The sequence below is a fragment of the Platalea leucorodia genome (assembly GCF_965183815.1).
Source record: "Platalea leucorodia genome assembly, chromosome: 5".
NCBI lineage: Eukaryota > Metazoa > Chordata > Aves > Pelecaniformes > Threskiornithidae > Platalea > Platalea leucorodia.
In genome coordinates, this window is record NC_138827.1 from 285,325 (window position 1) to 297,244 (window position 11,920).

Here is an 11,920-nt window from a genome sequence, read left to right on the forward strand (position 1 = left end):
GCTAAGCCCCGCCCCTGACACAGCGCGCATGCTCGGCCAAAGCTCCGCCCTTCAGGGCAAAGCTCCGCCCTCCCACTGCAAAGCTCCGCCCCCCCGTGCACTGCGCATGTGCCGATGAGGCTCCGCCCTCACGCGGCAAAGCTCCGCCTTACCACCGCAAGGCTCCGCCCCACGCGGCTAAGCTCCGCCCCCGACACAGCGCACATGCTCGGCCAAAGCTCCGCCCTTCAGGGCAAAGCTCCGCCCCCCCGCGGCAAGGCTCCGCCCCCTACGCACCGCGCATGCGCCGGTGAAGCTCCGCCCTCACGTGGCAAAGCTCCGCCTTACCACCGCAAGGCTCCGCCCCCCGCGGCTAAGCTCCGCCCTGACACACCGCACGGGGTGGTCTCCAGGGGCGGGGCCTGTCGCTAGGGGTGGTGCCCTTCCCCTGCCGGGGAGCTCCAGGGGCGGGGCCCGTCGCTAGGGGCGGGGCCGCTCCACACCAGGACGGGGGCGTGGGCCGGGGCGGGGCTGCAGCGGAGGCCGAGGCAGCCGTGCCAGCAGCAGCCAGCACCTCCCGGGCGGCGAGAGCGGCGCTTCCTTACCGGGAGGCAGCAACGGCTGCGGCGGCATCGCCCCGCGGGCGCCGCGCTGTCGCATGCCCGGTACCGGCCACCGGCACCGGGGATCACGTGCACGCCACCGCCCCTGCGCGGCTCCCGGCCTGCAGTACCCGCTTTTGGACGCCAGGCGGCAGCACCGAGGCACGGCCAAAACGCCCCACCGCCCCCGGGCGCCACCCGAGCTGCAGTACCCGCTTTTGGACGCCAGGCGGCAGCACCACACCGAGCCCCGCGCCCCGAGCGCTCCCCGCGGGGACAAAGGACTCGCACCCCGGCCCGCCTTGGGCCGCCCGCAGCCGCCGCCGCCGCCTTACGGGGGGGGGGGGGGGGGGCCACAAGCCTCGCCCTTCTCTGCCCCTGCTCCCGCTCACAGCCCACGCAGCCAGAGCCATTGCCTCGCCCCCAAAAAGCACCCAAGCGGCTCCAGCATTTCAGTCCTCTGCGCTTGACAGCTCGCAGAGGGCTGCTGGCCCTTTCTCTCCGCGCCCCTCACCCCAGGACCCAGCCGGGGGAAGCAGCGCAGGGAACCTGGTCAATACCTTTGCCTTGGCTCGGCTTTTTTGCCCCCAGAGTAAGCCCCCGGGATTGCTGGATTCATCTGCAGGTGGCATCAGGGGTGGGAGAGTGACACCAGCGAGCCAACAGACCCTGGAGAGATTTTATTAAAAAAAAAGAAAAAAAAAGCGACACTGATGACATCCTGAAGGCACGCGAGGAGATACTGAAAGCTGCTTTGTGTGAGAGGGGCAGCTACGATTATCAGGAAGCGGTGCACGCGAGCAGACCGCCGGCAAGCGCGCGATCTGCGAGCGAGCGATACGCCGGTGACCCTCGGGCTCTGCCGCGGTGCCCTCCGCTCATCCTGCGCCGCCCCGGGCTTCCCGCGCAGGGCTTGCCACTTAAATAAGACCTGCGCGATGTTACTTACCACCCTGCCCTGCGGCACGCAAAGGAATTAGACGTGAAACAGGGAAAGCAAAGAGGCCCGTCGGCTGGCCGCACCAGATGGCCCTAGAGCCCTGCCGGTTCCCTCGCCGCTCTGGACGGCAGCGCAGCTCTGCGCTCCCTGCCGCTCCCGCCAGCGAGCGCGGCGCCTGCGCTTTGACCGCCTGCGGCGCGCCAGACTCGGGAGGCTGGAGGGGCTGGTCCACCAAGGCAGCTGAGCCGCTCGCTTCCTTCGGCTGCCTCATTTGCCGCCTTCAAACAACCACTTCCACGCTCCCTTTCTTTGTTTCAGACCCCTCTCAACATCTCCTGGCCTGCAAGCCATTTGCAGCAAGCAACACGGCTGAAATACCGTGCTGCTAGAGACCTAGCTGTCATCTTGCTCCCACGTCCAAAGGCTTTGGGAACCTGAACCCCCTGCTTGTTTTGGCATCGAGACTGCGAGGCGAGAAACACGCCTGGACTCCAACAAGCCAGACGCCTGCCCCGTCGCTCAGCACGGTGCTACGCGGCTGCCCGACCGACACCTTCTGCCGCTAAAACCAGAGCGCGGTTCCCTTCTGAAGAGCCACCGGCAGCGCGGAGAGTCCCTCGCCTTTCCCTGCGCCAGGTCCCCCGGGAACAGCGTCTCGCTCGGACCAGAGCGTGCGGCAGCCTCCGGTCGTCCCAGCCCCTCGCCCGTCCAGAAAGCGCCTGCCTGTAGCAGCGGCAGAACCGCTGCTGCCCAGGGGGGAAAGGAACGGCTCGGGGTGAAGCTCCCCAGGCTGCCCGTGGCCCGTGCGGAGCTGGGGGTCCAGAAGCAAAGGGGTTAGGGGAGGGGTGGAGCAGGGGAGCGGGGGCGCGAGACTGGAGGGCAGGGGACGCGGGGGGCACGGCCCAGGGAAAAAAAAAAAAAAACCCGCACGGGGGGAAAAACCTTGTGTGGGGGGACGTTCGGGTGGAGAGCACTCGGGAGGGCGGAGAGACACGCAGAGGAGGACAGGGGGGAGGAGACGGACACGGACGGACGGACGGACGGCGGCTATGTGTGGGTACAAAGGTGCACGGGGGGACACGGGTGGGGATGACCTACACCAGGGGGTCCACCCGGCATAATCCACAGCAGATAACTCACCTGGGATAACCCGCAACGGATATTCCGCTCCGGAGAAGGAATCCACGCCAGATAATCCCCAGCAATGCCCCTCAAACTGTCCGCGGTTCACCCCAGATTTGGCCCAAATTGGCGCCGGTTTTTCGTTTGGGGTTTTTTTGTTTGTTGTTGTTCTTCTTTTTTGTTTTTTCTTTTACGTCATACAAAACTTGGGGGTTTCTGCTTTTCCAAAATATTCAGTTCTGGGGTTCTCCGGCGCTTTTCCACATCATAACAATGGGTCATTTTTGGTTTTCTGCGTTAAAATGCGGGGGGGCGGGGGGGGTGTGAGTGTGTGCGTGTGCGGTGTGGTGTGTTTGTGCTTGCTTTCCAGCTGCACAAATCCAGGCGGATTCAGCTTTCCTGGGAGCCCCAAACTGTGTTGCTCTTGGATATTGGATATTTTGCTCTTGGACTTGCATATTTTGACACTTTGATATCTTCGACTTCTCTCTTTAGACTTCGGTATCTACTTACAATCCTACCTCTTTAGACTTAGTTATCTGTTTACACTTCCATAGAACCTTTACTTCGATTACACGGGATACCTACTTAGGCTTACTCGGTGACACAGGGTAAGCGTAGGTACTTCTACCTATCCAGACTGACTTCTGGTTTAAATTCCTTCACCTACATCATCTCTTTTTGCAATTTAAACTCCTTTATTTCTTAACATAGAGACAAGTTCTTTTTTATTTTAAAACCTTATCTATCTCCATTGAGATTTTTTAATAATTTCTATAACATAGCAGGTACAGGTTTGTATTTTGAAATCCTTTTACATATATATATATACACACACATAAAAATGAATATTATTTTTCAATATATATATATATATAAAGGCGAGAGATTTTTTTCTACTGCAATGCCTCGCACCCGTATTTCCAGTTCTTCACATGGTTAATCACACACACACACACACACACACACACGAGTTTTCAGGCATTTTGGGACTGTGACCCCCCTTCTCTGGGGGGAAACCTCCCCGTGACACCTTCATCCCCCACTCACCTGCTCCTCTGTTTCATCATCACGCCCCCGCCCCCCGTGACGTTGGGGGGCCCCAAATGACATCATCACCCCCCAGGCCCCTCCACACTTTTTAATCACCCCCCCCCAAAAGGCACAGAACAAGGAAAACAGCTACTTTAATAATGCCATTTACATATGTAGGCGCCCCCCCGAAAAGGGGAGCTCCGCCAGAAAAATAAAATGGGGGCAGCCCCCCCAAACGGCTGCAGCCCCCCCCGGCCCCCGTCCCGCAAGCCGGCGGCTGCCCCACGCCGCGGGGGGAGCCTGCCGGGGGACGGTGCCGCACCTCTCGCTCAGGCTCTGCTCTGCCGTGCTCCCCCTCCGTTCCCGCGCTGGGACGGGCTCCCCGGGGCAACGAACCTCCCCGCTCCCTCTTGGCCCGGGACTCGCCCCACCACGCAGCCCTCGCTGCCGCACCCGCGGGGCACCCGCCGGAGACAGAGCCGGGAGCCTCCAGGCACGGGGCCGGCCCCTTACCCTCGGGACGCTTCACGACAGGCAGGCCAACCTGGGCCGGGGGGTACCTAGCGAGCACCACGAGACGCTTGCAACAAGACACCTGAAAAACAAAAAGCCCAAGCGATATTTCAGCATGTGAAAAAAATAGCACAGCAGCGAGTACAGGAATTCAGTCAGAGCAAGGGAGAGGAGAGCAGCTGAGCTCAAGGAGGATTCGAGGTAAGCAGGTCAGCTCCAAATACAAGACATCCTTTAAAAGCTAGAGCGACCTGAACGCTTCCCATCAGCATTAAGACTAACCGGTACGATTCCGAACATGTTCTTCGCATACAAGCACACGCTCTTGCCGGCGTTGGAAAACGTCTCACCCCTTCCTTACGGCACGGCTGCAGGGAGACGACCCTGCGAGGTTGCAGGACGAGGGCGTACCGCAATCAGAATCTACGCTTACAGGTCCGCCGCAACAGCTACGGCCCTCGCAGCTGCTGCTGCACATCTTGCTGGCTCGGTCGACAAAGCTGGAAGCGAAGCGTAACGCTTTCGAGGGGAAAAGGAAAAGCAAAGGACAAATCGCAGCAATTCGCTTCATACTAAAAAAGCTGTGCGTGTGTTTATAAACATCCAATAAAAATACTTCTGCTGGAGAAGGACTGGATTTTCCTTTGGCGTTAATTTAACTTGCACAGCTGTGAATCGATACCAGTAGATTATCTGTCTCCAAGATACGCAGTTATCATTTGACCAGGGGTTTTTTGCGCCTTACGTCATTAGGAGCGACATCTGGCCAGCCGCGCCGCCCAAGAGAGATGCTGCTGAACTGCCAGGGAAACGCACCCTTGAAAGCCAGACAGAAAGAAAGTACTTCAGAGCACTCCGTCAAAAGAGCGGGGGGGAAAACACCCCGTAACGTTCAGTTGCCTCTCCTGGTCAACGTTCAGAACAAATACCTCACTGCTTAAACACACCTAAGCAATTGTACGCCACAGCTAGTTGGCAGTTACAGCTGAAACAACGCAAGGCAGTTTGTAGATCCAATTTTAACTTTTTTTTCCTGAAGTTACATCTAGGAGAGAAAAATCCGTGACAGAAGAGATCCCCCATACGGTTTTATTTTGGGGGCAGAATCCAATCCCCGGGGCTGCAACGCGTAAGGCTACCAAAAAGGACCGGCAGATTTGCTAACGCTTTTGGCTGCGCCGAAGCACGCAGAGGAACGCGTGTTGATGACATCTCGGCTGTTGCAACTGAGAACCAGCGATGCCATCAACTTCTGGAAGACGTGCTGTGCTCGGGTCTTTGGAAGCAAACGGACTTTTTTTTTTTTTTTTTTTTTTAAGAGAGTGGAAAGTCTTGCTGCTGCTGACTTCCACTGCCAAGCGCATCATCTCTGAAGATCCCCACTCTGATGGGGCGCTCATAAAACACAACTTCTTTGAATGAGAAAGATTTCCATTCTGGAAAATCTCTTTCCAGCTGAAGTAAGAAATCACACGCTGTAGGTTAAGAAAAAAGGATGCTGCCGAAGCAGTAACTCACCGAAACCACGTCAGGACTCGCTGTCGCTACTTACAAGGCTGGCAATGCTTCTCGGGAAAGCGACGCCGATTCCTCCTCTTTTGTCCACGTCTCTCCTTGGACCTTGATCGCTTTTAGTACGGACGCTAGTATCGCAGTAAGCTTTTCAAGACCTACTGTAAGATATTTTAAAAACTTATTGACTGAAAAAGCACACAGCTTTTATGACAAAAACAAAGCCTGTTTCTTCCGAACGCCTGAACTCTCACAAACATTGTCTTTCCTCTTTTAGGATAAAATTGTTTTCCCGATATCCTTTCCTAGTAAGCGCACAGAAACACAAGATTGCGCTTTCGGGAAGGCAAAATAAACGGAGGGAAGCCGACTTTGCACAGGCGTTAACACGCTCCAGCGCAGACCTTCTTTGACTTTTAGTATCTGCCTTAAAACAGTTCCTAGAAAAACTACAGAAGGAAGGAGAGCCGGCACATTCTTGACGTTAACTTTGAAGTCCGTACTACAAGCGCCTTAGGAAAAACGCGGACACGCATCGCGGACGTACCTTGTACTCGCAGACTGCTATGGATCACAGCAGCGTGCAAAAGAGAGGGGGCCAGGGGAGCGGCAGGGAGGGCCTGGCACCCAGCGCAGCTCTCGCTCTCGGCGCTGCTGGGAGAATTGGCCAGTTCAGACGCTTCTTTCTCCTTCTCTCCTCCCTTCCTCTTCTGTAACTCCGGTCACTCGGCTGTCCTGTACCTAAGAGGAAACGTGGGTGTCTTACAGCTCTTATGAGACAAGGCTTCCTAGGCACGTAACCTCTGTCTCTCACGCGCTACGCAGCTGCACCACGCTTTGGGTTACGTGTACCAGCCCTGCGGTGGATGTTGGTGGTCTTGATACCTGCGAATATAGATAGAAGCTATCAATTCAAGTCGTTAGAATCATTGCACAACAGGTGTAACCAAACAAAAGTAAATCTTTGTGAATAGTTAGGACACTTGTAAGATAAGAAGCTCCTGAATAATCCCCCTTTAGACAGCTAGGCCTTGGGAGAGCAGACGTGCAGAACCATAAAGTAAGAAAGGTGCAAAATGACCATTAGACCAGAACAAACCGACCTTGAAGGACATCGTATACGTGATCCCAGAACCGAGTTTGTGCAGAAGTAAAGGTCAGTCAGCGAACACAGTGAAGAAGACTACGAGCCTTCATCTGAAGACCCCAAAGATCGCCTGAAGACCACCACAGAAGGCGACTGCGCATGCAGATCGGACATTTACATATGTTAATAAGTTCCAGGAAATCCCATGTTTACGTAAACAAATTCTCAGAAATCCTATGAATGTGTATGATTTCATCATATGTAATTACTGAAAGTTTATCGAGCTGTCAGAGCCGTCATGGTGGAACGATCCCCAGTGCTGCCCAGCACCGCAATAAAGAATGCCTGCTTTCTAAAACGCCAAAATTAAGTTTTAGAGAGTGAATTATTTTGCCGCTTTCCGTAACAGATTTTGGCACCCCAGGTGGGACACTGCTCTTGAACATCAACAGATCCGAGGGATCGTAGGACCTCCATCCGGCACCAAGGGATTCTCGGGGAGAACCTCCGATCCCCGGACCGAAGAGCTCTGAGCAAGGACTGGCAATAAGGTAAAGGCATTCTTTCAGCATTATGTTCTGTTGCCTGCCCATCAGTCCTAGCGAAAGCTGCGCAGGGTTGGGCTGTATCCCTGGGGCAAAGGGAAAGCCCCCTTGGATGCAAACTGAAGGATAGGTCTCCTTCCAGAAACCGAGGCTGGGGAGTTTGTCTGATCTGCGAATTTGAATGCTGAATACGGTTGCGACTGTAACTGGGTGCTTTTGTGTGTTTGTTGCGCTAAGAGTTTGTAATTGTGTGGTGGTGTTATAAAAAGCTTGGTTTAAATTGTTTTGTGTCTTGTTTTTAAAATGGGAACTGCAACTTCTAAAGGGGAAATGATCTTAAAGAAGTCTCCTCTCGGGTGCGTTTTACACAATTGGAAGCAAACAGCAGGACCCCGGGAGGAGCTGCAAAGAAAGCTGATCTAATCAAACACCGTAATCAGTGGTGGCCATTGTATAAGCTGGGGGATGGAGAAAAGTGGAGGTTAACGGAACTTTGAATTGCCATTATACTTTGTTGCAATTGCTGTGATACTTTGTTGCGATTGCCGTGATTTTTAGGACGGGAAGGAAAGTGGGATGAAGTCCTGTATGCGGATATGTTTTTCACTTTACGTTCACGCCCTGAATGGCTGAAGTGCGGGATAAATTTGGCTCCCTCAGATCCTTTGGTGCTGGCATTGGAAAAAAGAGAGTAAGAGCAATGGAAAAGGGAAAGGTTTGAAAAAATGTTGTTCTGCTGGTCGTATTGGACAGAGGTGTTTACAGTGGGTTCAGGATGAGCCAGAGGATGACCCAGAAGTGTTGGTTGCCCCCGGGCCGAGGCAGAGATGGCAGAATGACAAACCCGAGCCCCTTGACGCGGGCGACTGAGAGCAGAGGAGGACGCCGGTGGCTGGGAGAACGCGTGGCCGGCAGGAGCAGCGCTGCCAGCGCCATTGGGACGGCTGTCGGGAACGAAGGACCCCGACTGTGAGGGGGCCCTTTTCAATTGCTGAGTTAAATAATTGGAAGCAGGCGGCGGGCAATTATAGCGATAACCCTGATAAGGTGGCTAAAGCCTTTGATACAATGATCAGAACTACAGACCCTGATGGGAAGGATATCGATGCTCTTATGTCGGTATTGTTTGATAGCGCAGAAAGAGAAGTCCTCTTTAGAAGGGCAAGAACTCAAACAGAGGGACAAATTGCTACAGGACAATTGCAGTAAGGCAAAAGCAATACCCTTTGAAACTAGAAGCTAGAATCGGGTTAATGCCAATTATTGAGAAAGTTATAGAATATGGTCTGCTGAGGGAATGTGAATCAGAATACAACACCCCCATCTTGCCAGTAAAAAAGGCAGATGGGAAAAGTTATTGATTGGTACAAGATTTAAGAGCTATTAATCAAATTGTTCACGATATTCATCCAGTAGCTGCAAACCCATACACTTTACTGACAATGATAAATGAAAACCAAGAATAGTTCACAGTTATAGATTTGAAAGATGCCTTTTTCTGCATACCTCTCGAGCGAGAAAGTCAAAATATATTTGCCTTTGAGTGGGAAAATCCGGAAACTGGTCATAAATCACAGTACACTTGGACAGTGTTGCCACAGGGATTCAAAAATGGTCCTACAATATTTGCAAATTAATTAGCCAAAGAACTGGAAACCTGGAAAAGAGGATACAAGACAGGGACTGTGTTGCAGTATGTCGATGACATTCTAATTGCAGCTGTAACCCGGGAAGAGTGCTTACAATTAACTATTGATCTTTTGAATTTTCTGGGAATGAATGGTTACCGAGTTTCAAAAGAAAAGGCACAAGTCATTCGAGAATCTGTCAGGTATCTGGGATTTGAACTTTTGAAAGGACGAAGACTGAGCACAGAAAGGAAGGAAGCTATCTGCCAGCGTCCCGAGCCCCAGAATGCACGGGAGCTGCGGACCTTCCTGGGAGCGGTGGGGTGGTGCAGGCTGTGGATTGCAGGCTACGGACTCATTGTGAAACCTTTATATGAGCTACTGAAAACTTCACCGCCTGGATGTTTGGAATGGGACGACAGCACCAGAAGTGCTTTCAAACGAATAAAACGAACTCTGATGAAGGCACCAGCTTTAGGACTCCCTGATCCAACTAAAACTTTTGAATTGTTCGTTCACAAGCGACAAGCTATGGCTCTGTCTCCTGGCATCTGAGAGCACTCCCAACAGACACGCTGTGGGCTGTTTCTCCAAGCAATGGGGCCATACCGGCAAAGGACGGCCAGGTGGTCCGAGGGCTGTCGCCGCTGCTGAGCTGTTAATCCAAGAAGCCCGGAAACTGACACTGGGACAGAACATGGCTGGGTTTGTAGCACACATGGTACTCACTGTCCTGGACCAAAGAGGTGGGCACTGGTTGTCTCCAAGCCAGCTGTTGAAGTACCAAGCAGCACTTCTTGAACAAGATGATGCTGTTTTAAAATCAAATGCAGTAGTAAACCCAGCAGTTTTCCTGTCATCTCGACAACTGGAACAAGAAGAACCCGCACATGATTGTTTACGGACCATAAAAGAGCTGTATTCCAGCTGACCTGACCTGAAAGACACCCCTCTGGAAAACCCAGACTGGGAGCTATATTTGGACCGGAGCAGCTTTGTGAAAGAAGGGATCCGGATGTTGGGATATGCTGCGACCACAGCGGATACTGTTGTAGAAGCAGAAGCTCTGCAATCAAAAATGTCAGCCCGGAAAGCAGAACTGATTGCACTAACAAGAGCTTTAGAATTGAGTGAAGGAAAGCGAGTGAATGTATGGACCGATTCCAAATATGCATTTGGAGTATTACACACACACGGAGTGATTTGGAAAGAAAGGGGACTATCATCATCTCAAGGGACCAGAATAAAACCTGCGGAGCAGATTCTGAAGTTACTCAAAAGTGTACAGAAACCTAAAGAAGTGGCTGTTATGCACTGAAAACCTCACCAAACCAGCTGAACCCCACAAGAAAGAGGCAATCAATTGGCCAATTTGACCGCTTGTACGGCTGCAGAAAAGGGTAAAGGAATATTGGCAATAATACCTGAAAAGAAAACAGAATTAGGAGAATCTCCTAACTATGATAGTCAGGACAGAAACTTAATTGAAACATTAAGAGCTGAAATACAGAAAAATGGATGGGCTGTTACTCCTATGGGACAGGTAATTCTAACCCCAATTTTGATGCATGAAATAGTAAAGAAAGAACATAATAGCTTTCATTGGGGAACCGAGAATTTACTGAAACATCTGCAAAAGTCAGTGGTGAGTCATAATATGGTAGAAATTATAAGGTCCGTAGTTGAAATGTGTGAAACATGCCTTAGAAATAATCCAAAGACACAGAATAGAATTCAGTTTGGATCCACAAAACCAGGAGATAATCCAGGAGAGCGCTGGCAGATAGATTTCACTGAACTGCCAAGAAAAGGAGGGTTAAAATATCTGTTCGTATTGGTGGATACTTTTACAGGATGGCCTGAAGCCTTCCCATGTCACACCAACAAGGCCAGAGAAGTTGTCAAAATCTTACTTAAAGAAATAATACCCTGACTTGGTGTTCTTTTAGGGATTTCCCCTGATAGGGGGCCACATTTTGTTGCAGACATTGTCCGACAAGTGAGTAGAGTATCACAAATAACACGGGAGCTGCGTGCCCCCTATCGCCCGCAATCTAGTGGACGGGTAGAGTGCATGAATCAGACCTTAAAACGGCAATTGAGTAAAATTTGCCAAGAAACCTCGATGACTTGGACACAAGCACTTCTACTTGCGCTATTGAGAATTAGAGTTCAGCCTAAGGGAAAACATCGGTTAAGCCCTTGTGAGCTGTTTTATGGGAGACCGTACCAGATTCCTAAATTACCAGAAGAATTAAACATCAGATGTGAAACAGATTTATGAAAGTATCTAATACCCTAAGGACAGTGATACAAGAAATGAAAAAGAATGTAATTGTAAATAACTCTCTGAATCTTGATTCCCCAGTACATCCGTTCCAGCCTGGAGACTGGGTATACCCGAAGTCGTGGACCGGAGAACCCCTGCAAGAAAAGTGGAAAGGACCATTTCAGGTTTTACTGACAACACACAGAGCCGTAAAACTAGATAAGAAAGGGCCCCGGATTCATTACTCAAGAGTCAAAAAGGCTCCTAAACCATGGACTTCCAAGGAGGCAGCTCCTCTCAAGCTCATTTTCAAATGACAGCTTTAGTTTCTGTATTATTGATAAATTCAGAAGTGTTTGGGCCAAAACCAGGAAGGTCCATGGCATGAGAATGTTCACGTGCAATTAGTAGCAGAAGTAGCTTCAGCTATTAATGCAAGCAAATGTTGGATTTGTGCTAGATTCCCAAAGCACAGTACTCGGTCTGATGTAACACTAATTGGCCTACCAATTCCTTTCAATGCCACTTGGAATAACCTTTGGGACAGACCAAAAATTTAAAATTTTGGGAAGTGCCCAAAGGAATGGGATGGTATTGGCTGTGCGGAGACCAAGCCCTTAAAGCACTGCCTCCCTGGTGGACAGGTTCTTGTATGTTAGGGGTAGTGTCCCCAGACATTAAAGTAATA

General features: G+C 51.6%; 1 protein-coding gene across 1 annotated transcript; it reads left to right on the forward strand.

The window, feature by feature from the left end:
* Positions 1–9,110: 9,110 nt before the first annotated feature.
* LOC309591350 (uncharacterized protein) lies at positions 9,111–9,518 on the forward strand (the record flags this gene model as incomplete). The annotated part of the gene is made up of 1 exon (XM_082313564.1): positions 9,111–9,518. The coding sequence occupies one exon, from the start codon at positions 9,111–9,113 to the stop codon at positions 9,516–9,518; it is 408 nt and encodes a 135-aa protein (XP_082169690.1).
* Positions 9,519–11,920: the final 2,402 nt, after the last annotated feature.